The following is a 24887-nucleotide window of genomic DNA, read 5'->3' on the forward strand; positions in this document are numbered from 1 at the left end:
GTTTGTTTTTGTTTTTGTTTTTGTTTTCCCGAGGTTTCGCCAAGTTAACAAGTGTCAAATAGAGAAAGGCAGAGAGAAAGTCAGAGATACGGATTCGAGAAGGTTGAGCTGCATGATACCATGTTAACGTGGAAGAAGGAACACTATATGGCAACCACAATTGATGTACTAGCTTGTCCTTCCCCCGAAAGGGTCAACATTTTGTTGATTTTTGCTGTTTGGTTCTGGTATGCCATTCTGAGAACTCTTCGCATATACAAGGTGGACGTCACTACGATCGTCCAAGTCAAACCCTCATACGATATGAAGCAATTGCCTGCACATACTCAGTTGGAGAGAAACGCAAAACAGTTTGCTATTTCTTTGTCAAAATGGGCCATTCCTTTTCATGTTTTCATTTTATTGGTATTCGCTCTATGGAATACTGACGATAAATTAGGATGGGCAGGTCATATAATTATACACACGTTACCATTGTTTCTTTTGGTACTGATTATTGCCTCCATCGTAAGGAATTGTGAGATAATAAGATACGCTGTGAAAAGATTACCCCTGATTGAGCCGGTACCGAATCAAATGCGGAACGTTTACATTTTATTATCAGATTCCTTAACATCGTTCAATAGACCCCTGATTGATTTTACGTTTTTCACGTCACTATTATTCAGTGAACCGCTCACCCATTTTGATTTATTTCTGTCCTCCATACCGTCCCTTATCAGAATATTCCAATGTCTAAGAGAATACAAGTTGGTTGGAGCCCGGTCTCATTTGGGCAATGCGTTCAAATATTCGTGTAACTTACCCATATTGGTTTGTACATGGTATTCTAGGGCAAACCCTGATATTGTTTTTGCAAAACAGTTTCAAATGATACAAATATTTTGTCTTCTATTGAACTCTACCTATTCCTTTTTTTGGGATATCAAAATGGATTGGAGTTTGTCTAGCTTTGTGAGATTACGTCCCAAAAGAATAGTGTTTGAAAGGTACATTTATCATGTGGCGATTGCTGTCAATTTCGTAATCAGGTACTGGTGGATCTGGATTCTTTTCCAAAAAGGTGCAAAAAACTCTGTGCTCTTCGACGAAGAGTTGCAATATTTGGAGGTATTTAGAAGAGCTCAGTGGGTGGTATTCAAACTCGAATCAGAATACGTAAACTCTCCACAATGGGATAAAGCGTGAATATAATATCTTTTTGTTTTACGTGGTTGTGGGCCCGCTCATCAATACTAAACGTGTTCTCAATGATATGATAGATATGTGTTACTATATATAAATAATGCATAATTGGGGGGGAGGCTGGCTGTACATGCAGCTTGGATGCTACCTTCTGTGTTTGTTGTTGTAAGCTTTTCTTTGGTTATCCTTTCTTTCATTTTTCGTCAAATATCTAAACTTCTTCTGCTTCTTCTTTTTCTTGTTATCTTCATCAGCATCCGCCATACCGAGGAACTTTGCGTATTTCTTGGCCCTTGTAACACTTTCGTTCAATACGTCCTCTGCTTTCTCCAATTTGACGTTGTTGATCTGTGCCAGGTATTCAAAGTTTTCGTTTGGCTCCAAAGTTTCTATCTCCACTGTGGTTTCGTTATCGTAGACGGCTGTGAGGTTCCGTTTAAGGATTGGTTTAACGCTATCGGTCTCCGAGCTGGCATCCCCTTGACAGCTTTTACCCTCAGCTTCATCGTCAAACCCGTGCCATGAGCTGTCGCTAGCGTCCCCATCGCCTTCGTTTACGTTCTCCTCTATATCCTGCTGTATCTGCAAAGATTCTCTGAAACGACGCATATCCTCGTCCATCTGCTTCTTTTTTTCCTCCTTTGCCTTCTTCCTTGCCTCAATCTTAGCAAGACGGTCCTGCTCTTTGTTAAATTCCTGAGCCTTCTTCTTCCGCTCTAACTTACGTTTATGGAAGCCAGTCAAGTAGTCCAACCTCGAATCCTTATTGAAGCTAACTTCATCTGCCCCAAACTTCTTCGCCTGCTTAGTAGCATAGTTTTTCCCCCTTGTCAGGATCTGTCTGTTACTTTTTGTAGACATTGTTGCGCCAATACCACTTCTGTTATCCCACACACACACACACACACACGCACACACCCGAACTCCCCAAACTCCGCAACTCAATCAAGCAATCAGTCACCGTTTGAGGCAGAAGCACGATGCTCATCGCGAAATTTTTCACTTCAAATGAAAATTTTCTATTTTTTTTGGTTTCTTGAAAAGTACACTTTGCCCTGCACGTGACTTCCAATTTGTATCGAATGCACGGAAGCGAACAGGGTGTCGAATTCAATAGCGTAGTGCAACTCTGTGGGAAGACTCGGTGCGTCCCACCCAGCATTGCGCCGACGAGATCACCGAGAAAACTTGCAATGAGGAACATCCACACTTTGAAGAACGCAGATGGTTCTAGTAAAAAGAAGCAGGGGTCTGTGGATTCTTCAGAGGACGATATATCCCTGTCCGGTATATGGAAGAGCTTCCCGCCTATCACACGGACTATGGTACTGGGGATGTGTTTGGTGTCTGCGTCCTATATTTTGCAATTGGTGCCCTTTTCATTCTATATCTTCCAAGGAAACGAAGTGATTCATCACTTTCAACTTTGGAGATTGGTCACTTCATTTCTGATTTTACCAGCAAATTCCATGAATGCCCTTTTCCAACTGTACACTATTACCACTCGATCAGTGGAACTGGAGAGAGAGAGATTTCTAGTTTCGATGCATTACAATCCATCTATAGATTATCTGTTCTACCTGATTTTCTGTACGACCTTTGTGATTTTGTTTACAGTTATGCGTGTTGGAACAGCGGAACCACTTGTGTTGACAGATGCATTGAGTACCCTGTTAACAATGACTTGGTCCATTGACAATGCAAACTCAAAGGTTATGTTTTATGGGGTTCTGCCAATTTACGGCAAATACTATCCGGTGGTGCAATCGCTGACCACGTTTGTTTTCGGAGGCAATCTCGAAATGTTAGGGATATCCTTGGCAACTGCGTATTTGTTCGCATGCTTGGACACTCGGACGCTGGGTCCTGTTTGGGGGAAAATTACAGGGAAGGGACCATGGTATGGTATTGTCCCTGTCGGGAAGTTCCATGCTCCCAGATGGTTTGTAGCAGGTTATGAATTCTTTTTTGGTGGCACATATGCGGTGAAAATAGCTAAAGTAAAACGTGAAGAAAAGAAAGCACACACTGGACAACGGTTAGGGTCGTTGAGCAGCGCTACAACGACCTCGGATTTACCAGAAGCTAAATCTAAAGGGTTTTTAGCCGCGGAAGCAAGGGCAAAATCAAGGTTTGCCAGACCATCTTCCAATAGCAATTGACCGTTGGTCTTCTGTTCTAAAGAAAAGGGGGAAGGTTTATTGTTACTTCTATAGTCCCTCTGTATACTGCCTGGGGTATAGCTTGTCAGTTTGACTTTTCGAGCAAAGGAGCGGCTAACGCCTGCTGTCACATCTTGAAACACCGAACTTACCTTCAAAGAAAAAATGAAAATGAAAATCATATATATATATATATTGTATTGTAAACTCTTAACTGAGGTTTAAGATGAGGTCCTGACGTCAGCTGGCACGTAGTGAACTGACCAATTACTAAAATTGATAGATGGAGGAAGATAGAAAGGAAGTCAATTCCGAGCTTCCAGATATCACCCTGAATCCACCGCATGAAATTGCCAAAATCTCGTTTGGACTTGGAATTTTACTAGGTTGCTCTCTAGGATTTCTGTTCACTTTACAGTTTAAAAGCTTCAACATCTACATTATCTCGTTAGCAACATTTCATTTCCTCGAATATTATGTCACCGCAAAATATAACCCAAAGAAGGTGCACGCAGACTCATTCCTTTTGAAAAACGGCATCGAGTACATAGGAGCACACACCTTTGCCTCTTTGGAGTGTCTGATGGAGTATTGGATCTGCCCGAACTTGAAAACAGGACATTCCCCTTTGAGAAAAATAATATTCGTTGTAGGATTACTGATGGTGGTGCTCGGTCAACTCGTTAGGTCAATTTCCATGCGTCAAGCCGGGAGATCTTTTTCCCACGTCGTGAAAGTGGAAAAAGAAAATGATCACAAACTGGTGCAAGATGGTCTGTACTCTGTGTTTAGACACCCAAGTTATTTTGGGTTTTTCTGGTGGGCGTTGGGGACCCAACTGATTTTGTTCAACCCTATATCGCTCATATTGTTTTGTTTCGTTCTCTGGAGATTTTTTAATAAGAGAATCAAGTTCGAGGAAAGGCATCTAATTGAGTTTTTCGGTAGCAGCTATATACAGTACAAGAAGAATGTCAAGGTGTGGATACCATTTATAATGTGAAAAAGAGAAAAGAGTCTGTAAATATCTAAGTCTATATATATGTATTATTTACGTGCAGGTATGGATTTCGATGTGATCCTTATTTTTTGGTGAAAGATGAAAGCGGTAGTATGGATGATGCAGGCGATGCAGATGATGCAGAATTATCGGAAAATTGCCGTTTAACCGGCAACTCATTCGTATACGGTTTTTTTTGAACACAAAAGGTGGCACGATCGGCTTCTTTGATGTTGTCAGTGGATGCGGTAAGCTAATATGACCGGTACCACCAAGGGATAGAACCATAGCCTCATCTAACTTATCATTTTGCAATTTGTTCTTCTTATTTAGTGCTTGTAAGTTCGGTAATGGTGGCAAGGTTGGTACCTGTGGAATAACTGAAAATACGTCGTTTTGCGTTGCACGAATGTCCGCATTCGACGTTTGAGCAAATGGTTCGTTGGAAGGGAGACGGCTCTTCCGCGCGTTCCCTTGTTCGGGTGCCGAGTTAGATGGAATATTTCGCTCCGACCTGCTCGTTAAGAATGGATTTTTCGTTTTCATAGTTGACGAACCTTCGATGGGAGCCGTTGAAACATCTTTGTTAATAAAGGGATTGAATATTACAGTACTTTGAGACGTTTCTGAGGTATTTAAAACCCTTGATAAGTCCGGAGTTCTGTTCCTCGAGTCAACAGAGTTTCCATGGAATGTGCCATCCACGTTGCTTGGTCTAGAACCAAAAGAAGATGATGACGTCCTGGGAGTATTGTTTTGCGTCGGTGTACTGAGCTCGCTAGCATCGCCACCGTTATTCAATGGTGTCCCATTGAGCAGCCCAGCCGACCTTCTCCCTCTTTGCGATGCTGAATGTGAGAAGCTACTTTCGTTTTTATCAGTCGAAATAGGTGTGTCTGTTTTCCGCTTGTTATGTTTGGGATCTAATGTAACAGTTGCTTCCCCATCACAGAACATTCCCATGGATGGTGTACCCGGGGGTATTGCCGCCTCTTTTCCTTGGGTATTTACCGGATCGTTATCGTAATCGCTTTCATCACTATCTAACGATATCACCACCGCGTCACTTTTGTCCCTCTTCACTTCTTCTGTCTCCTTTGACAAAAAAGGAGATTTTGGAGACACAGATCTATCATCAGAATCGCGTTTGTGATGATTTGTCGTACCATCATGTTGGGAATCACTTTCCTTGACAACCTCCCAGGAGCCGTCGCGGAACAATCTTACTTGTTCCGTTTCTTCTGGGCATTGTTTGAGTATCTCATCGACGTATTCGCATATCGCAAGATTGTTAATAGACAAGGGGATTTGACAGACAGGACATTGCCAAGTCGGCAGTTGTATTTGCGAATGCAGAAACCAGAGTGCATCAAAACACTGCATGTGCTTACATTTTGCTGACTTTGCCGGGTACTTCAGTCTCGTATACGATATTGGGCACTGCAAACTCATTACGCTGGAAGTTGCCACTAGCTCATCGTTGTCGCTATCAAAGTGTGTTTTCTTCAGGTAATACAGGGTAGCGTTTTTGATAATTTTGGGTTGCTTTAGAACGGTTGTTAGAAGCTGCTCAGGGGTGAAAGTTTCCACGATATAAATATACACTAGAAATTCATTCAAAGTGCATGCGTATACCATTTGGAAAAAGTTGGCCGTATTCGGTGCATTGATATAAGGTGTTAAATCTGCAGGCTTCGCGGTCCCTTTCTTGCTTTTAAGACCTTTGACGTTATCCTTGATCGTAGCTCCATTAAACTGTATCTCGTTAGGGTTTGGGAACTGGATGGGTTCTTCTCTTCTTTTATCATAATTCAGAAGTGAGTTGTACATTCCACAAAATAAGTACAGCTTGTACTTGGAGTCGCTGGCCACCAACATTTCATAATCATCATGCGATAAACGAAAACTGATCTTGCATGTTCCCCTCCCTGAATTAACAAGCACTTTCTGTGCAGATTCCGGTATAACTTTCTTCAATTTAAAGAAAGGTGATTCCTTAAAATGTAGACCATTGTTAAGAAGAGGGTTCTTGATTTCCGTAGGCGTTGTCATTTTTTTACTACCTCTACTATTATTATCATCAAAATCATCTTGTTGCGATCTGCTTATGGAAATTTTATCATTAGATGTTTGAGGGACAATAATGTGCGGTAAGCTCCGTGGGTCATTTCCGAGTCGGAATATGTGATACAGGGGGTAAAATAGTGGCATAGCTTCACTCTTGTTCAAACGATCGAGCAAGTAATTTGTTGCTTTAAGCACTGCTGTAGCACCCTCCTCTTTACCCTCCACCACCATCATCTTGATATAGTTTGTGACATTCTCTTGCAAAACCGCTTTTTTACCGGAAATCTTCAGCTCCATCGACTTACACAGCAGCTTCAACTCAGCAACCTTCAAAAACTGAATACGTGTGATGCATCTTTCCAGATAAGAGGTCAGTTCAAGGTTCTTGCCCAGTGTATTATGGACTCCCCGATTAAGCATTTCGGCAAAGACTACCACCTACTTTAAGGTCTGTGCAAATGTGCCTGTGCTATGTCTGCTCGATCAGAATGTGATATCAAGAACAGCTTACCTTTTTCCTATTTTTTCTGTTTTCTTTTCAATATCACTTTATGTTCAATTCTTACGCAAGCAGCAACCTTACAAGCAAAAAAGTATTGACTACAACCGACCTAATACGAACAAGAACCACCCAATGGGGTCTGTATCCCTCCACAAAACTGCTCATGGTCATCAGATGTATATTTTTTACCTTCTTTCCTTCTTTTTTGTGGGTTAAATCATTTTTTTTCAGTCGTATTCAATTTTTTGACTCTGAATTCAAACCGTTTTCATTATTATTATATATATATGTATATTCTATGCATGTATACGTAGAATACAAGCGATATTCGGTGGGTTTATGTATTTCCCGGGGTAATTTAGTAGTCTTGAAGACATTTGGTAGTCTTGCTAGTGGAACCTGTTCAAATTTCTTTGGTGAATATAAAGCGTCGAACTAAAGAACACTATGTCGAGGGTAGTTGTACTGATTTCGGGATCAGGGTCAAACCTGCAGGCTTTAATTGACGCTCAAAAAGACGGGAAGTTGGCGTCTGGGAAAATTGTGTCCGTTATATCTTCTAGTAAGAACGCTTACGGTCTCATGAGAGCAGCCAATGCGAATATCCCAACGAGGGTGCATTCGCTGTACAGTTACAACAAGGATATCGCGAAGGAGGACACCGTAGAGCGTCAAAGGGCCAGGTCGCGGTTCGATGAGGATCTCGCAAAGCTGATACTGGCAGACAAACCGGACCTGATCGTGTGTGCAGGCTGGCTACTGATATTAAGCGAAAACTTTCTGAACAACATAGGGCAGGTCCCAATTATTAACCTGCATCCGGCATTGCCAGGCCAGTTCGACGGTACGACACATGCCATTGAACTAGCATGGCAGAAGTGCCAGGATTCCAAAACTCCGCTCACCGCAGGGTGCATGGTTCACTACCTTATCAAAGAAGTCGACAAGGGCGAACCGCTACTTGTCAAAGAACTGGGAATTACACCTGGCGGTGAAACGCTGCAAGAATACGAGGAAAGGGTGCACAAGACAGAACATATTGCAATTGTTGAAGCCACAGTCATCGCTTTGAAGAACGTCGCGAAACATTGAACGCGCAGACATGGCGTGAGAATTGCATCACTGGGACGGCCGCCGTGGCTGGACACAGTGTACTGGTCTATCATGAGTTTCATCACACATCTCAGAATAAGGCGACAAGTAGAGGAGCCAAAGATATATCATATGGCTGGGTTAAGATCTAACTGTGCCCCTATGTATAGATATAGATGCACAGTTACATGCACGCTTACATTATTATACATATTTTTTTTTAGATGAAGAAATTGGAATTTTGAAAGAAGACGGTCCAAGCGGTAACCACAGACCAAAACACACGCTAAAGCTTTTGGTTGGCGTTTGTGAGTGACAAAAGGCGGTGGTATCAGCCAAGTGAAGGTTTAGTTGAAAGGGTGTCTTTGGATATTCATTGAGGTGGGAGAGTTTGTGTTCCCTGCCGTTTACCGCGACTTTCCTTCATCTTCTTTGATCGCCCGTTGTTGGTCAAGCTAAAAATATAGAGTCATGAACTCACTAGTACATTACCCGAGCTTTGTCGATCCCTGCCAGATTCGAACACTTGTGGTACCAATTGGTCGCTGGAAATGGGATGACTGTGAGCTCGCGTTGGAGAATTTGAAGAGGTTTAATGAGATCAGACTGCTCGACATCACACCACTGGACAGTCCCTTGTTCAACCCGCAGGGGTTCCCACAGGGACGTTTGTTTTTCCAGTTTAATTCTCTGGGCCACACCGACGAAACAGACCTGTTTCTCTGCGATTTCGAACCCTTTAGGAAACAATTTGTCGTGATCGGGCTAGTAAACGATGATAGTGATCCTGTCAAGAACATGGAGATTTTACGGGAGAAGTATGCAACTACGATATCGCATAGTCTGATATATTTCAACAGCAAGAACGTTTCAGAAAAATTAGATGACCGTGATCCCAGAGTCTTCCACATAAAAAGTTTCAACGAAATGGAGAAACGCCTAGAGACCATCATTTGCGATATTGGGAGAAGCTTTTTGCTATCACTAAACCACTACTATTCATCTTACAAGCATGTTACACTGAGGTCTCCAGGGATAATTGGTGGGAACTCCATCATGAAAATGAACTTAACCAAATACGGAGACGATGTCCTTTCAGGGAAAAACTCTCTGCGCAACACATCAAGCAACGCAGCAGCATCACAGTCCGCGAACTCGAAAAGGCTCTCATCCTTTGAGCTCACAACCAACAGCATTAAAAAGTCTGCATCTATTAAACTAGCATCCACATTATCCACCTCAGATAGTCGAGCCCAACAGAGGGCCAGAGGAAGACAACTAAAGATTCTGGGTAATTTTCAACTCCTTGCTGGGAAATACCTCGATGCGCTTAACAGTTTCACAGAGGCTGCTGAACTCCTGCATAAAATACGAGACCTACTTTGGCTAGGATCAGCATTGGACGGTGTCGCAATTTCGTTCCTTTTACTGTCCTATCTACAAATCTCATTCTGCATACCAGAGATTGTAAATAAACTTTGTCCAGTAGAAATATCTTCACCTGAGGAAAAATCCGTGAATGATACAACGCCGAAGGCAACAACACCGCGCACAAGTACTACAGTAACACCAATGCATATGAAGTCTCCAAGAAACTCTATAGTGGCAAACGTGAATCCTACAATGTTGGAACTTGAAGTCGATAAAGTCAACCTTCCTAAGCTCATTCAATTGATATCAAATAAAATACTATACTATTACGAGTTGAGTGTTTCACATAACAGCGAATATGCACCGCAGGTAGTGTATTGCAATCTCTTGTTGAGAATCCTAACGTTCATGGTTTCAGCGAGATCTGCAACAAGTACTCTATCCACCAAAGTGCTGCAAAGCATTATCAATCCTCAATCTTCAACGACAGAACCGTTACCTGCAGACGATTTTACAAATACACACGCTTTGGAAGTTTACAGGTTTTCTAACAGACTGTTCGAATTAGATTTGGCAGGCATGAGTATTGAGGCGCAAATCGGCGTTTATAATACACTGGCAAACGTATACCATCTTTTGGGTTACAACAGGAAAAAGGGGTTCGCTCTTCTCCTGTTATTACAAACTCTTTTACAAGACAAGAAAACCAAAAGTTTCAAATGGCACCCTGCATACAGAGAACTACTAAAGGGAATAATGCACTTATACAAGATAGATAGCAATACAGAACCGTTGGCCCATAATGAAGATGATAATTGGTTGAAAATTCAAAAAAAAGTGATATGTTTATGTCGAGATGTCGCAGAAAAAGTAGGCGACTTTTCCTTATGTGCTAAAATGGCACTTCTATTGATCAGTAAGCATACATTTTGTTTGACAACTGATAATCAGGAATCAATATTGAAAGATTACATCCTACCATCTATCAAGCAGGGGGAAATTTTACAATATTGGGATCCGTGTATACTAAGAAGTGTCGAACTGCGGAGATTGGAGACAAACGATCCAACGAACCCTGATTCTGAGTTTCCCCGGGAGAGGTCGATATTAGATGATCAAAAATTAAAATCAGTAGCCAAACCACATATGCTTGATACGCATGAAGTTTTCAATCCGTTTAAACATTTGACTTTGGAAGACGATACGTCTAATAACGCTACCAATAAATCTGATGATGCAGCCGGTATCAGTACCTCTACCATATTTCATAAGTTTATCCTTGGTGATAACATTGAATTGGCTTGCAATTTGCAGAATCCTTTTGATTTTGAGGTAATCGTCACAAAGATAGAACTGACTGAACGATCCAGAGAATTTTGTCAATTAGGTCAAAATACTGTTACGGAGTTCAGCCCATTCATATTGAAGCCCCGAAGCATGACAACACTTTCATTTCCATTGATTTTGCAAAAGTCGACATCTAGCGAATCACACATTTTAGAGGCACTGGATATATCTGTCTTCAATCTTCCTTTGCAAGAGTTCAAAATTATTTTTGATGACACTAAAAGTGAATCAGGAATGCACAGATATACCTATAACGCAATTGATATGAAGATAATCCCGGAACAACCACATTTGGAACTAATTAACGATTCATCGGCAGCAGAAAACTGTGTTATGGTGTTGGACGGTACGACAACAAGACTTCCATTGAGATTAAACAATAAGTCTCTTGGCTGTGAGGTGGATTATATTAAATTCTCTACCATTACCAACATAGAAAAAGAACTGAAGCCTGATTACTGGCGGAAGTTATCCCCTGATAAGTTATACAACTTCGAATTGGGTCTACGAGCGTTGAAGCAGTCGTGCATAAAGATAATTGACCAGCCAACTGGTTTGAAACCTAATGAAGGCGTTAATTTCGCAGTAGATTTGGACGTCATGTCTGTACCTTTGAACTTCAACAAGTTTGACCTCATCATAGAGTACGGCATGAAAGGGTCCAGCGAAAAGCTCATGTACGTTAAAGAACTGAAGGTTACTTATGACGTGACAGTACGAAAGGCAATCGAAGTTCCAAGCTTAGACGTAATACCAATAAGCGAAACATTTAAACAAGATGTTGGGGCAGATGTTGACTGGGCAGCTTACTTACAAAAGCAGCTGACAAAAGATAAGAATCTTCGGGTCAATGACTTTGCTTTAGTTTTGGTTGACTTTAGAAATTCATGGATTGACGGTATTACACTACAAGCTGAGTTTGACGACTTTTCGGGTAAGAGCTACATGGTCGAAACAGAACACACTCTGCGAATCATCATCCCTGTTAGGAAAATTGCGAACACAAATAACGTTCTATCTGAGAAACCGATACCAACCGTTGTTACCAACAGACAGTTTATTCGTACAAACTTGACCGATGAACAGATTATGGATGTGAGGGAACGGTTCTGGTGTAGGGAATACATTCTTGATAGACTTAAGTGTAAGTGGCACTTTTCGCACGATAAAAATGTTGGTGGGTTGGTCGATGCTAGGAAATTCCTGGATGTTTTCGATAATAACATCGTTGCTGCTCTCTATGAGGGAAAATTTCCTTACCACATCAACGTGAATCTCGATAAAGAAAGTTTGAAGGTAGGCGAACATTTGAAAGCGACAGTTAATGTCAGCCCTGTTAAAGACAATAGCACACTAGGTGAATTACCCAGCATTATCTTGCTGAATGTTCTAATTTTCGACAACAGGACGTCGAAGTTGCTTTCAAAATCCAATCGTCGTATTCTATACAATGGTCTGTCTTGTAAAAGTATTAGCGGAGGTACTGCTACAGAAACTACTTTTGATTTCCTCCCTATTGAAACTGGACAATATCAGATATGTGCTTGTCTATCGCGCTCTGATGACCGAGACACCGTGATTCAACTTGATCATTCGATTGTAATATTTAATGTTTTATAGGTTCCGACCTAACATTCAACGAGAATCCAAAAAGTCTTCTAGTACAATCATAGAAATAAATAAAAGAAAAATTATAACTTAAAATTAAACATTAAAAGTCAATATATATTGAAAAAGCATTCGTGAATAAATATAAAGTTTCTACCAAAAAGTAAGCAAACACGTTACTTCTCCTTTTTGGACAGTTGATCAATTTTACCATTACTCTTAGGAACTCTAGCTAACCAGTAGAAGAAGATACCCGCAACGTAATTGAAAACAATATAGCAGATAAAGATACCATAATTCCTCCATCTTCTATAGTATGCAGAATACACCTGTTTTAAGAAGTCATTTGTATGGGAAAATTGGCAAAAATGACAAAGATCAGTTGCCCCCGGGTCAGTTAAATATCCTGTCTTGGCCGCCGTGATATAAGGATTCATGTATTCTCCGCAGGTCTGGCCTTGGGGAGGCGTAAACTGCACATACTCGTAGTCTGCACATTTTACCTCGACATTCGCCACACCTAAAGCCAACAAAGCATCAATCAGGTAAGTAAGAGGCGAAACTCTGTACATGAAAATCCAGAATCTTGGCATGCTATTAGGCGTGACCATAACACCACAAAAAGATAAAGCCATGGTGAACAACAAACTTGCTAAATGAGCAGCAGTCTCTGCTACTTCATTAAACGCAATAACCATCAGCCCCATTGAACCAACGTACACATAGAAGCCAATTGAGAATAACCAAAATAGAGCACCTCTTTCGTGTAGTTGACCTGCAACAGATGCATTACTGTAGAAACCAACGGCATAGTAGTAGATGCAGAAAGATATTGTACCAGCTAGAATGTTCCACGGAACTTCAACCAAAATCTGAGAAATGATGAAAGCAAACCAAGAGAACGTTCTGGATGGACGCTCTCTAGCTTCGTACAAATCTCTCTGTTGGACAAATGAAGGCAAATACTGCTGTAACAATGGGTTGAAAATGACGGTATACATGAAGATTGACAACATTTGGTTTTGAAGACCTTGTAAGGATCTGTCCGCTTTGAAAAATGTAAAGCCGATGAACAATTGGTTGAAAATGGTTAGGATGAACTTTGACCACAGATAATCCGGCGTCCTCCAGTACTGTTGGAATAAACGCACGCAGACAAGTTTGCATTGATAAAATATGGTTGTGGCAAACTGCTTTTTCTCCTCTTCAGTCTCTTCCTTACTTCTCTTTGGTAGTTCCTTTTCCATCCAATCCAATTCTTCTTTAACTGCCTGATATTCCTTAGAGTTTCTCCACACCTCATAGTAATCTTGGGAGGCATGCGAACCTGGAGCGGCACCGACGACTTCTAACATCCATTCGGCAGGATTCGCTTGAGGTGGACATTTGTGGGCACCGTAGGATTCGAAGTAATCAATCATTGTCTTACATCCATCACCTAAGTCTCCGAAATAAACAGTCTGACCACCCTTTTGCAAAAATAGCAAACGATCAAACTCTTGCATCAAAATGGCCGAAGGTTGGTGGATGGTACATAGAATAGCTTGACCATGTTCTGCCAACTTTCTCATCAATTGACAAGTGGCCCAGGCAGTTTGAGAGTCTAAACCTGACGTAGGTTCATCCAAGAAGACCAATAATCTAGGCTTTGCGGCCAGCTCAACTCCGATCGTCAATCTTTTTCTTTGTTCAACGTTCAAACCTTCACCAGCAACACCTACAATGGCGTCTGCGTATGCTTCCATTTCTAAAATCTTTATGACCTCTTCAACGTATGCGTCCTTCTCCTCTTTGCTGACGGAGGCTGGCTGACGTAGATATGCAGAGAACCTCAACGATTCCCTCACACTAGCAGTCTTCAAATGTAAATCCTGCTGTTGACAGTAACCAATCGATCTGGGAAAAGATGTATCACGCAATTTACCATCCACATAGATGTAACCGGTAATGACACCCATGGTTACTCTTTCTGCCAAACAATCTAGCAATGTAGTTTTACCGGCCCCAGATGCACCCATAAGGGCTGTGAGCGTCCCGGGCTTGACCCATCCATCGACGTTACTCAGAATTCTCCTAGTACCGTTCTTGATTTTAACGTCGTAACATAGATCTCTCCAGTGGAAGATGGCCTTAGACTCAGATATTTTAAAGTCTGACATCTGAGCGGCAATTTCTGATTCTCTCGTTTTTCTCGGAGTCAAATCGGGCAAGCTTGCCTTGGTATCATCCATGGTAGCTGAATTAGAATCGGTGGTACCGTCCTTCAACATTGTTTTATCTGTGAAAGTGGAATTTTCGTTCCCAGCACTTTTTTCAATGTCCTCTTGATCCGTAGATCCTCTACCTTTCAACTTTTTCTGCTTTTGCATCTTTCTAACGACCGATTCTGGGAAAATCAACATCTCACCCTTTTGTTTGGCACCCTCGTTGTACTCACAAAGTAGCAAGTACACGAAGAAAAAGAAAATGACATATGCCATACCGATACCAAACCCTCTCCACTTGTGTTTGTGGTAATACCCGTAGGATTCCCTTAAATAGTCGTCACCGAGGACGTAATCTCTTCCGGGGACACTACCGACGACACCACAGACCCTTTCTGTACCCGTGACGGAGTCGTACACAGATCCAGATGGGATGTACATTGCACAGGGGTATCTTATGTCGTGGAATTCATTAATCATCAGCGATTCAAATAAGTAAGCCAACGGGTTGATGTACCAGATCCATTTGGACCAGCCGAGGATTTTCGTCTTTGGGATCGCAAAACCTGTGAACATAGAGATGGCCAGTAGCAGCATCGAAGCTGGTACCATGGCCTCTTGTAGCGTTTTCGTGACGGACCCAACACAACGGAACAGGTGCGATAATGCAAATGTCGAGATGATATTAATAAGGAAGTAGAAGAAGAAGACACCACCGTTCCTAGCGGAAGTTGACTTAGGAGTAAAAGATGATATTGAAACAGATGCGGTTACGATTTTGGGTGGGATCTCTGAAATGACCGATGCAAACGCGTCTGCACTTGGGTGGTACAACGAGTATGTTCTGTGCTTTTCTGTGATAGGTCTTGCCTCGTACAGTGAGAAAATCTCCAATAGACAGGAGAAGGCGTTGAAAAGAATGGCGAAGAACATAGCGGACCCCCTGAAGTAGAAAGTTGCCGTTGTTGAGTGCAGCATGACTTTGTAAAACATGGACCCCAAGATGAATGCCATGACCGAGTTGCCGAACACTTGGAACAGAGTGATACTAGAACTGTTCTTCATTCTCCAAAAGTTCCTGACTAGCAAGTACTTCACCTGTAAACCGTAGCTGACCACGTAAGGTGACGATGGTCTTGCCCTCTTCGACTGTTTGGCGACGTGAGCCTCCTTAACGACCCGTTTCTCCTCATCGTCGTTTTTGGACAAGTTCTCCTCGATCTCTAGCATGAGTTTTTTGTAGTTTTCCGAGTTGATCCAGTAGTCGTTCATCTCTTTTGGTGTCTGCGGCACGTAAATCCCCTTATTGAGAAATTCCTGGTTGACGATTCTCTCCGCTGGTGACGTGATCGCGGTTAAAAAATCCGCGGTCGTCTCCCTGTCTGGGCACACGTACCCCATGTTCAAGAAGTACTGTTTAGCCTCTGTACCTGATCCGTAAAAGATCTGGTACCCGTCGTCGAGCACACACACTTTATCGAACAGGTCGTACGCGTCCTGGGAACACTGGTAGATGGCGACCGTTGCTGTTGAATTAGCAATATCCGCCTGTGTCTTCAACGCTCTGATAAACTCCAGCGCAGTCGCTGAGTCAAGCCCCCTGGTGGCGTTATCCCAGCATTGAAACTTGGACCCACAGATTGTCACCTCCGCGATGGAGACTCTTTTCCTCTCCCCTCCCGAGACACCACGAACAAGATCGTTCCCCACTTTTGTGTCCCTTGTATGTGAAAGACCGTACGTTGCCATGACTACATCTGTGACGTGGTTTGCGTAGTCCTCCCTGGAGACCCCCTTGATTCTGTTCTGTGGTGTCTTCAATCTTGCGACGGTGAACAGAGTCTCGTATACTGTCAAGTGAGGTAAATGAATATCTGATTCCGCGTTGTACACTACTTCCCCCCTGAAATGTTTCTTAATATCTGGCGGGGTCAATCCATTGTACCAAATCACAGAGTCGTCATCGACATCGAACCCGTGTGTGTTTGAACTGATGGATTTCAAAAGAGTGGTACACCCAGACCCTGGTCTTCCGAGGACGACAAGCAACTCCCCCGGGTTCAAACACCCGTCCATTGGCTTCAAAATCTGGAAAGTTTGTCCCCGAGACCGGCCCAACTTCTTCGCTATCAATCTGTACACACCTTTGACCAACTTGACCGGTAAATTGAGGAATGTGGATTGGTACGTGACGTCTGCCGAGTCACCGGATGCACTCAGGTTCTTCCAAGTACAACCGAGAGAGTACGGTTTGTAGAAATCTGGGTCGTTAGTCTCCAAGTTGTACATATTCTGCACCCACGCCTTCGAGGAGAAATCCGGAGACGAAGGGTCCAATTTAGGATTGTACCCCTGCGAGTTCTTATCCGAGTAAATCGGGTTTATCCCCGGGAGCAAATCGGTCGAGAAGATCGATTGAGAGTCCTGGGCGGCTGTACCACCGCCAATGGAGGAGCCCTGATCCCCCATTTCCTGTTGTTGCCCCAAACTTGCCTGTGTGAGCGACCTTGCCAGGTCTTTAATGTGTTTTTCCGCATTAGCGTCCAACCCCGTGTAAGGGTGTTCCTCTGAACTTGTCAGTGAGCTCGAATCTGTCGGGGACACATTCCCGAACGTTTCCTCATCTGACGTTCCAGGCATTATATCCTTTGAATATTAAAAAAAATGAGTATGTAATATAATATTAATGTTTCCTCTCTTCTCTCTCAGTCCCCGCTTTTCTGATATATGATATGTGTCTTGTCAAATATGTTGGTAGATTCAACCATCGACAGATACATATATACCAACCGTATACTTCCTAATCGCTGTCTTCCCCCTCCCCCGCACCTCTCTGCCCAACATACTTTTATATAAAATCCCAAGCTCCCAAAGTACCATTGACTGCCTTTGCAGCAGACACACACAGAGAGAACAAAGAGCTTACAACGTCTTTTCTTTCTCGGGTTATTGTTCCAGCGTGGCAGGAAAACAACGGAACCCTCAGACAGAGACAGAGACGGAGAACAAAAAACAAAAGCAAAAAAGGCTGGGGCGGGTCCGCCTGCCCCCTCTCCTCCGCATCTCAGAAAACCCTGCAGGACCGCGGAGATTAGCACTGTCGGAGAGGGACGGCAGTTTTCTTCTGCGCCCTTTCTCCCGCTGCCTCCTTGCCTTTGGACAATCGCCAAATGGGGAAACATTTGAAGCAAGGCTCCCCCGGAACTCGCTCGTCCGCTGCTGCAGCTGTTTCTGAGCCACCGCCGCGGAAGGGAAAAAGGGCCGCCCCCCTCTGCCCCCAGAAGGAAACGGACAGGAACCCCGCATGAAAGAAGGGGCGGCCACCCTGTGCGCTCTACTGCTGCCACTGCTGCTGTTTCTGTTCCGTGGAAAAGAGTCAACCCCGCGGAACGGAACCAGCACATAGGTGTAAACCCGACCGCCCCGGAGTTTAGTACTACATTACTTACACTGAAACCCGGGAACTGCAATACCCCCCCGCACTGGCACCAACTGTAATAAGCTGTCACTTGAGCAACAGGGCTTCTATTGGACAGTGCAGTCCCCGCTGCTCTGCAAGTGGCGTCATTGAATGTAGCAAGGTTTATTTTTAAATATACACAGTGCTAAACTCAATTCAAACGGCTGTGCAGAGAGAGGGTGATCGCCATTAGGGAATTCTAATTTGCGTGTCGCCTACACATATTGTGGTCTTCAGTTGCTGTTGCGCGTCTTGTTGTGCCTCAGCCAGGTTAGCTCCAAACACGTACACGCCATCGGGTCCATCAAAGAAGATTACTTAAGAGCAATATGAATTTGGACGGTTACGGTCCAATACCCAACGCTTGTACCCACTTTTTGGTTAATCTGACTTGTAATATATATATATATCTACGTAAGTATATTGCCCCCCCCCCGCATACTAATAGAACAGAGTATGTTTAACGGAGGCAACGAACGAAACACAACATCCAAAAACATTATAAAAAAGATACCTAGAACATGCACTCATTATCATAACCGACGTAGAATATAGTGGCCTCCCCTGCCCTCGTCAATCTTGGTGGGGTTCCACTCACCAGTATACTTGCCGCTTGAAATCGCCTTCTTGACAACCTCCGTCTTGGTCAAGTACAAACGCCCGCGGGGCTCGCAACCAACGACAGTGTCAATCACCTCCACCACACAGTTGTGCCAGGGCGTCGGGATGTGCAGCAAGTCGTCGAATTTCGGCTCCATCAGGTCCTGCAGGTCCTTGATTATCCGACACTGATCCTCGGAGATCACTTTAATCCCAAATTTGGGGCCACTGTTCGTGTGCGCGTGGATCGAGATACGCAGGTGCCGGGGGAACATAAGCTCCACAAGGTTTGAGTACGCGTCGTTTCTCTTGATCATATTGAACGCAACCTTGGAAACAGTCTTCTTGAACTGCTTCCGCGAACAGTTCTGAAACTTCGGCAGTTGGCTCAGATCCTCCATCATAAACTTGGTAAACCCGCGGTACAGGTGGAGACGAGGGTGTCTAGGGATACCAATCTGCTTCCGCAGGGTGCCGTCGTCAGTGTCACACCCCTTCATGAGCATTCGTCTGGATAGGTCAGACTTCTCGTTGATCTTGGTGTCGTTGTAGTGCAGAACTTCAACGTCCTCGACCCAGCGCTCATCGAAGTTGGGGCTGAACTCTCCCTTGAAGAAGATATCAATCAGGGAGTAGAAGCCAACGGTACCCACATTCTGGGTACCCGAGTTAGCAAACAGCTCGTGCAGGTTCTCGGTGAACCGGTCCACGACGTCATCGTCGACACCAATGCAATCGGAGAAGACGTGACCGTCAGAGACTATCCACACTTTCATTCCGGGTGGATATATCTCCTTGACAAGCTCAGTGAAGCGGTAAATGTTCCTCAAGGCCAGTTCCTCGCCTTTGTCTGGAACGGCCCCGTGCACTTTGTTCCCATTCGACGACTTGCACGGGAAAGCTGGCAGAACACACTCCACTTGAACAAATCGATCGGTGAAGTACCTCACTTTCTCGATGAAATAATCGCGCCCACATGCTTCCCATTCATCATGGGCGGTAGTGTTCTTTAAGTTCGACGCAAAAAAATTAGCAATCATTTCATGATAAGCTATGGGAGAGGGAAGCACAGGGACACTGTCGAGCTCCAATCTACACTGGTCCAGAATATGGCACAAAAACCAGTCGTGGAATTCGTTCTCGTTCTGGTCAATAATGGAGACAAGACCGCGCACTTGCATCTCCCCAGCTTTAACGTACTCGGAAACTTTTAACAGGTCCGGTTTCCCAGTAAGCTTCTTGGCGAGCTCTCTGTCATCCATTATGTACTCTTTGACCTGGGCAGTTTGAGGGGAATACCCCGTGGCATTCTCCTTGTATTTTGCCCTGAACTCGCCCCAGTTAGCTCTGGTATGGCAAGTGGGTTTCTCCTCGATGCAATAGAGTTCACCGTTCTCTGAGTTTCTGGTATATATGGCCAGGATTTTGGAGAATGTTGATAAATCCTCCTCTAACAGCTCCTGGTCAACACTGTTTTGAGAATCATTTTTTTTTGTTCTCAGGAAAGTTGCCTTGACGTTTTCAATAATTGTCATGTTTGTTCGTCACAAATTGAGTAGTTGGATATCCGAAAAATAAGTATTTCAAATGTTATAGGTTGCAGCCAAGTCAAGTCAATTGGAAAGAGTCAACATCGAACCTTCCTCTTTTATAATCCAAGAATACCTGTGTTTTGGTGAGCTGTAAATGGTCACTTAAGCGGCCGCGAAGGGTCAACCATGAGGTGCAAACAACAGCTATATTCGTTCTTCGAGTCCAAAAAACAATAAGAAAACAACGCTAAGGAACGAGACAAAGCATGATATCATCGCACCTTTCAAGGATGCAACAACCAAACAAGGATGTTTGGTGGGCAACACACCGATGGAAAGACATAACAGTGTAGAAATGTGGTTGTTTTCCACCTTTTTGTCGGCGGCAAGGGTCCCTTAAGGTGTCTTTTAAAAATAGAAAAGTACCTTGAGCGCTGCAGCTTTGACCTGAAAGGATACCATCGGTACAAACACATGCCCTACCTGGCCATGACGGATCGGACTTGCCGTATAAACTCAGCTGCAACAGAAGACACTAAAACAATAATGCCAACTGTGCCAAGAAAACACAACAAAACAACAGAGAAAAAAATACTTCGTCCCCTTAAAGAAAGCAACCACCCCTGCGATATGCAACGCACACATGGGTAGTTAGTAGGATACCATTCATTCCAGGTTGTTTATAGGTAGTATTCAAGCGATGGCTAGTGCTGCTGTTGTTCTTTGAAAGAAACAATTCCGATGATCATAGCCGCTCTAAACCAGAAAGGATCGTAGCGTTCGGCTAAAAATAAACCACACTTCCGTTCAAATAAAATCCAAGTATACTGTTCACCGGATACGGATTCCAGTGGACACATATGAGATGGGAAGGGTCTGTTGCAGCTTCCCTCACTGCCAAACATACGATAGCCGAAAAATTCCCTTTACCCAAATAGGAAATTTTGGATAAAATTCGGAAATCATTTCTGCTCGAGGTGCCTCCGTCAGCGAGTATATAGCATGGTAGGCTTCATGGAAATATATTCCTCAATGCTTCCTCGTCCTCGACCTGGTAGAAAATGGGACACTACAACCAAACCAAATGATGTCACCAATAAGCGCAATAAGCGCAATATTTTTTGTGCTCCTCGCTACCTTATTTTTCAAAATTGCAATTCCACCCTTGAACTTCCCCAGAAACATACCCACGATCCCCTTCTATGTTATTTTTTTACCAGTGTTCTTTAAGATGGACCAGGTGGAACTGTATGAAAAATATTTGAGAGAACCAATGGAAAAATATGGTGCTGTAAAAGCGTTTTTCGGATCAAGATGGAACATCCTTGTTTCTAGACCAGAGTTTTTGGCACAGGTTTTCAAAGATGAGAACACATTTGCTAAAAGCGGGAATCAAAAAAAGATTCCATACAGTGTAATTGCTACGTATACTGGCGACAACGTCATCAGCGCTCACGGTGATATCTGGAAATTATACCGGACAAGTTTGAACCACAGTTTGCAACGGTTCAACGAGGCCCCCCTATGGAAAAACGCGAAAAAGTTCTGCCAACTGATCTGCAATCAGGTCGATGTGGCATCTGGCAGTACAAAAGTTGGTCCATTGATTCAAAGGCTGACTTTGGATAACATTTCTGAAGTTACTCTCGGCTTCGATTTCGGAACTTTGAACCAGGAAAAAAGCTCGCTACACGAACACTTGCTTCTCATTAAGAAGCAAATATTTCATCCGTTATTCCTTACTTTCCCTTTCCTCGACCTTTTCCCCATACCGATGAGAAAAGAAGCCTTCAAAAATGTCGAAAGCTTTAGAAAAATTCTAGTTGAGCGGGTGAGGCAAAATATGATCGAAAACTACCAATTCGAACAAACTGATTTTGCTGCCAGTAACCTAATAAGGTCGTACAACGCAGAAAAGATAAACTATACCCAGCTAACAGACAACATTGTGATTTTGTTAGTAGCAGGCCATGAAAACCCCCAGCTGCTGATCACAACTTGCTTGTATTTGCTTGCCAAGTATAAGTCAACGTGGCAACAAGATATATGGGAAGAATGCAAAAGGATTGTTGATGGTGACTCCAAGGGCTTGAGTGAGCTGCCTCTATTGAACTCGTTTATCTTTGAGGCTGTCCGGATGTACCCTCCCTTGAACACTATCATTAACAGAAAGACTTCCAGATTGTGCAAATTAGGCCACGACATAGTTATCCCTAAAGATACTTACGTTGGATATAATAACTTTGGAGCCAATCACTATAGGAAGAGCTGGGGATCAACCGCGGACGAATTTCAACCTCAGAGGTGGGGGTCTGACATAGATACCATTTTGAAAACGTGGAGGGAGAAAAAAACCACGGCCGTATTAAGTTCTTTCCACGGTGGTCGCCGAGCATGTCTGGGAGAAAAATTAGCTCTTGTTGAACTGAGAGTCACTATTTTCGAGGTGTTAAAACAGTTCAAGCTATCACTATCACCCAGTTGGGAAGAAAAAATGACCCCTGGTGGGCCCTTGTGCCCATTGAATCTAGAGCTAACATGCGAAAGGAGAACTTAAAGGGACGGATGAATTTGTACTGAAGAACTTAGACGAATAGAAATAGTAAAGAAATGTTTAGTTGTTTATTTGTTTTTTGCTTCTTTCATTTTGTATGCAAATATCAAACCATTGTTTTTGTTAAGTCAAGGGTTTAGACTCCTCCACCTCCTCAATTGTAGAAAACCTTTCAGCTTTATCTAAGCAGTGCAAGATTTGTTCCCAAAAAACCTTCAAGTTTATATCAGTACCTACTATAGTTCCTTGCTCTCCATCAACGGCGTGCTCCTTCAAAACAAACGTTTTTCCGGCGTCCAGGTCCTCTAAATCTGTGACCACACCAATATCCAATCTTTTGAACTTGAATCCGATGGCCTCTGCATCATCTGCATTGTAAAATTGTAACAATGGGAACAAAGTCATCGGATCGTGCAATGGGGGGCCGTCCTGGAACCCTTGTACGTCTTTATAAGTCTTTTTGAAGAACTCAAACAGCTGATAGTACAGCAATCTCAGGTTATTATGATGAGTGCCCCTAACCAGTTTGTTAATTTGTTCTGTCATGATGGCTTTGTGTGTCAAATTGAGTGGGGTTAATATACATTTATCCTTCACGAGCGGGTCTCTCAGCAGGAAGTCAGCAGCGTGCGGATCTAGCCATACGTTAAACTCTGCAGAGTTGTTGAAGTTTTTGTTACCGACACCCGAAAACGCACCCCCCATGATACTAATGTATTTGACGGCTCCCTTCAACGAGGGCCTATCCCTGAATAAAGTTGCCACAGAGGTGAGGGCACCAGTGGATACGAGAGTGACGTCGTTTGGATACTCTCTGATTGCGAGTTCCATGGCATCCAGGTAACTCATGTCCGTTCTCGGTCCGACCAGCGGGGTGGGGAGCAGATCCGTCCCATCGAGACCAGACTCGCCGTGAATGTCAGGCGCGTACTTGAACCCCTCTCTCAACCACGGTGTTTGGGCCCCATCGTAAATGGGCACCTCCAAGATCTGGCCCATGGCAGTCAGTAACGACCTGGCGTTGTAGCTTGTGTGTTTAGGGGAAGAGTTACCGTAACACGTGGAGACCCCCAAGAGTTGGAATCTAGGGTGGAAGCATGCCAGCAACAATGCTATGGCATCATCGTGGCCGGGGTCACAGTCCAACCATATTGGGATCTTCGAGATGGTCATTATTCTCAGGATATTGTTGATAGTTTCCAGACAGTGGCGCGATTACGTGAATAGAGTTACATATGGATACGTAATCAGATTTTTTTAGTAGTCTTTTTTCCATGAATGGGTAACACAAAACAGCCAGACATCGAAAGTAGTATACACACTATCTTGTGTTATACGTTAATATACATCCTCATATTGAGGGGGGCGCTGTTGGCGATGCATTGGGAGTTAGGAATAAACGACGGCCACATTGTCAAACAACACAACACTATATATGTGCGTTTTGTAAATGTAGCCGGCCTTCAATCAACTTCAAGGCATGAATATATCGTTGCCCTGTTCTATGGCCATCTTTGTGTGGTAGACGATATCCTTGGATTCCCATGGGTAAGCGTACCATTTGTCAGGGACCTGTTTAGCGGCGAAGTATCTGTTTTCGTCGTTTACAATCTCTGCAGGCAAGTCAGCCTTCTTTGGCTTCAACTTGTCGTGCAGAACGAATATCGAGAACTTGGTTCTCATCTCCGGCTGTTTCTCGAGGTCGACCCCCTTGGCTGCGGCCTGCTCTTCAGCATCCTTCTCCAATTCGTGTAGTGCGTAGTGCAAAGTGGTACGTGTATCGTCGACCTCGTCAACGATCAACACGTTCTTACCGACAAGATCCAACTCACACTGCTTGTAGTCGATCCATTGGGTTCTTTGGATCTTGACACCGACCTCCTCTTGATCGTCGCCCTCGGTGTGCAAATCCTCGTACAGGGATAGAATGATGGCGAAGATCCTGATGGTGGGCACACCTGGCTCCTTCAAGAAAGTTCTCAAGATTCTAGCCGGTATGAAGCCACCACCACCAATGGCGATGATCAAATCCGGCTTGAAGTTCTTGATCCGTTCCGCAGAGATCTGGCACAGCTGGTGCACGTTGTTGTAGGAGATGTACTGCTTGTCTTCAGACATTGTGTTTGGGATGTTGAGTGTACGGATGCGAATAAATATATATACAGTTACCAGTAACAAGTCTCCAAGAACTGGACCTGGCTAA

At 43.6% G+C, this 24887-nt stretch overlaps 13 protein-coding genes across 13 annotated transcripts; 6 read left to right on the top strand and 7 right to left on the bottom strand.

Moving 5' to 3' along the window:
- Positions 1 to 120: 120 nt before the first annotated feature.
- Positions 121 to 1188, top strand: ERD1 (Erd1p; the record flags this gene model as incomplete). The annotated part of the gene is made up of 1 exon (XM_022607168.1): positions 121 to 1188. One exon carries the CDS (start codon positions 121 to 123, stop codon positions 1186 to 1188), a length of 1068 nt encoding a protein of 355 aa, XP_022463791.1.
- Positions 1189 to 1329: 141 nt separating this feature from the next.
- RRP17 (rRNA-processing protein RRP17) lies at positions 1330 to 2046 on the bottom strand (the record flags this gene model as incomplete). The annotated part of the gene is made up of 1 exon (XM_022607169.1): positions 1330 to 2046. The coding sequence occupies one exon, from the start codon at positions 2044 to 2046 to the stop codon at positions 1330 to 1332; it is 717 nt and encodes a 238-aa protein (XP_022463792.1).
- Positions 2047 to 2378: 332 nt separating this feature from the next.
- DFM1 (Dfm1p) lies at positions 2379 to 3347 on the top strand (the record flags this gene model as incomplete). The annotated part of the gene is made up of 1 exon (XM_022607170.1): positions 2379 to 3347. The coding sequence occupies one exon, from the start codon at positions 2379 to 2381 to the stop codon at positions 3345 to 3347; it is 969 nt and encodes a 322-aa protein (XP_022463793.1).
- A 283-nt stretch (positions 3348 to 3630) lies between these two features.
- Positions 3631 to 4350, top strand: STE14 (protein-S-isoprenylcysteine carboxyl O-methyltransferase; the record flags this gene model as incomplete). Its single annotated transcript, XM_022607171.1, has 1 exon — positions 3631 to 4350. One exon carries the CDS (start codon positions 3631 to 3633, stop codon positions 4348 to 4350), a length of 720 nt encoding a protein of 239 aa, XP_022463794.1.
- A 48-nt stretch (positions 4351 to 4398) lies between these two features.
- SIZ1 (SUMO ligase SIZ1) lies at positions 4399 to 6834 on the bottom strand (the record flags this gene model as incomplete). The annotated part of the gene is made up of 1 exon (XM_022607172.1): positions 4399 to 6834. One exon carries the CDS (start codon positions 6832 to 6834, stop codon positions 4399 to 4401), a length of 2436 nt encoding a protein of 811 aa, XP_022463795.1.
- Positions 6835 to 7363: 529 nt separating this feature from the next.
- ADE8 (phosphoribosylglycinamide formyltransferase) lies at positions 7364 to 8008 on the top strand (the record flags this gene model as incomplete). The annotated part of the gene is made up of 1 exon (XM_022607173.1): positions 7364 to 8008. The coding sequence occupies one exon, from the start codon at positions 7364 to 7366 to the stop codon at positions 8006 to 8008; it is 645 nt and encodes a 214-aa protein (XP_022463796.1).
- Positions 8009 to 8479: 471 nt separating this feature from the next.
- Positions 8480 to 12346, top strand: TRS120 (TRAPPII-specific subunit TRS120; the record flags this gene model as incomplete). The annotated part of the gene is made up of 1 exon (XM_022607175.1): positions 8480 to 12346. One exon carries the CDS (start codon positions 8480 to 8482, stop codon positions 12344 to 12346), a length of 3867 nt encoding a protein of 1288 aa, XP_022463797.1.
- A 164-nt stretch (positions 12347 to 12510) lies between these two features.
- On the bottom strand, positions 12511 to 17178 carry PDR15 (ATP-binding cassette multidrug transporter PDR15; the record flags this gene model as incomplete). The annotated part of the gene is made up of 1 exon (XM_022607176.1): positions 12511 to 17178. One exon carries the CDS (start codon positions 17176 to 17178, stop codon positions 12511 to 12513), a length of 4668 nt encoding a protein of 1555 aa, XP_022463798.1.
- A 65-nt stretch (positions 17179 to 17243) lies between these two features.
- On the bottom strand, positions 17244 to 17942 carry KNAG0C04510 (uncharacterized protein; the record flags this gene model as incomplete). Its single annotated transcript, XM_022607177.1, has 1 exon — positions 17244 to 17942. One exon carries the CDS (start codon positions 17940 to 17942, stop codon positions 17244 to 17246), a length of 699 nt encoding a protein of 232 aa, XP_022463799.1.
- Positions 17943 to 18531: 589 nt separating this feature from the next.
- On the bottom strand, positions 18532 to 20133 carry DIT1 (Dit1p; the record flags this gene model as incomplete). Its single annotated transcript, XM_022607178.1, has 1 exon — positions 18532 to 20133. One exon carries the CDS (start codon positions 20131 to 20133, stop codon positions 18532 to 18534), a length of 1602 nt encoding a protein of 533 aa, XP_022463800.1.
- A 1081-nt stretch (positions 20134 to 21214) lies between these two features.
- On the top strand, positions 21215 to 22687 carry DIT2 (putative cytochrome P450; the record flags this gene model as incomplete). Its single annotated transcript, XM_022607179.1, has 1 exon — positions 21215 to 22687. One exon carries the CDS (start codon positions 21215 to 21217, stop codon positions 22685 to 22687), a length of 1473 nt encoding a protein of 490 aa, XP_022463801.1.
- A 120-nt stretch (positions 22688 to 22807) lies between these two features.
- URH1 (trifunctional uridine nucleosidase/nicotinamide riboside hydrolase/nicotinic acid riboside hydrolase) lies at positions 22808 to 23857 on the bottom strand (the record flags this gene model as incomplete). Its single annotated transcript, XM_022607180.1, has 1 exon — positions 22808 to 23857. One exon carries the CDS (start codon positions 23855 to 23857, stop codon positions 22808 to 22810), a length of 1050 nt encoding a protein of 349 aa, XP_022463802.1.
- Positions 23858 to 24157: 300 nt separating this feature from the next.
- HPT1 (hypoxanthine phosphoribosyltransferase) lies at positions 24158 to 24802 on the bottom strand (the record flags this gene model as incomplete). Its single annotated transcript, XM_022607181.1, has 1 exon — positions 24158 to 24802. One exon carries the CDS (start codon positions 24800 to 24802, stop codon positions 24158 to 24160), a length of 645 nt encoding a protein of 214 aa, XP_022463803.1.
- Between the last annotated feature and the right edge of the window lie 85 nt (positions 24803 to 24887).

The sequence above is a fragment of the Huiozyma naganishii genome, chromosome 3 (genome assembly GCF_000348985.1).
Source record: "Huiozyma naganishii CBS 8797 chromosome 3, complete genome".
In the NCBI taxonomy this organism is placed as follows: Eukaryota; Fungi; Ascomycota; class Saccharomycetes; order Saccharomycetales; family Saccharomycetaceae; genus Huiozyma; species Huiozyma naganishii.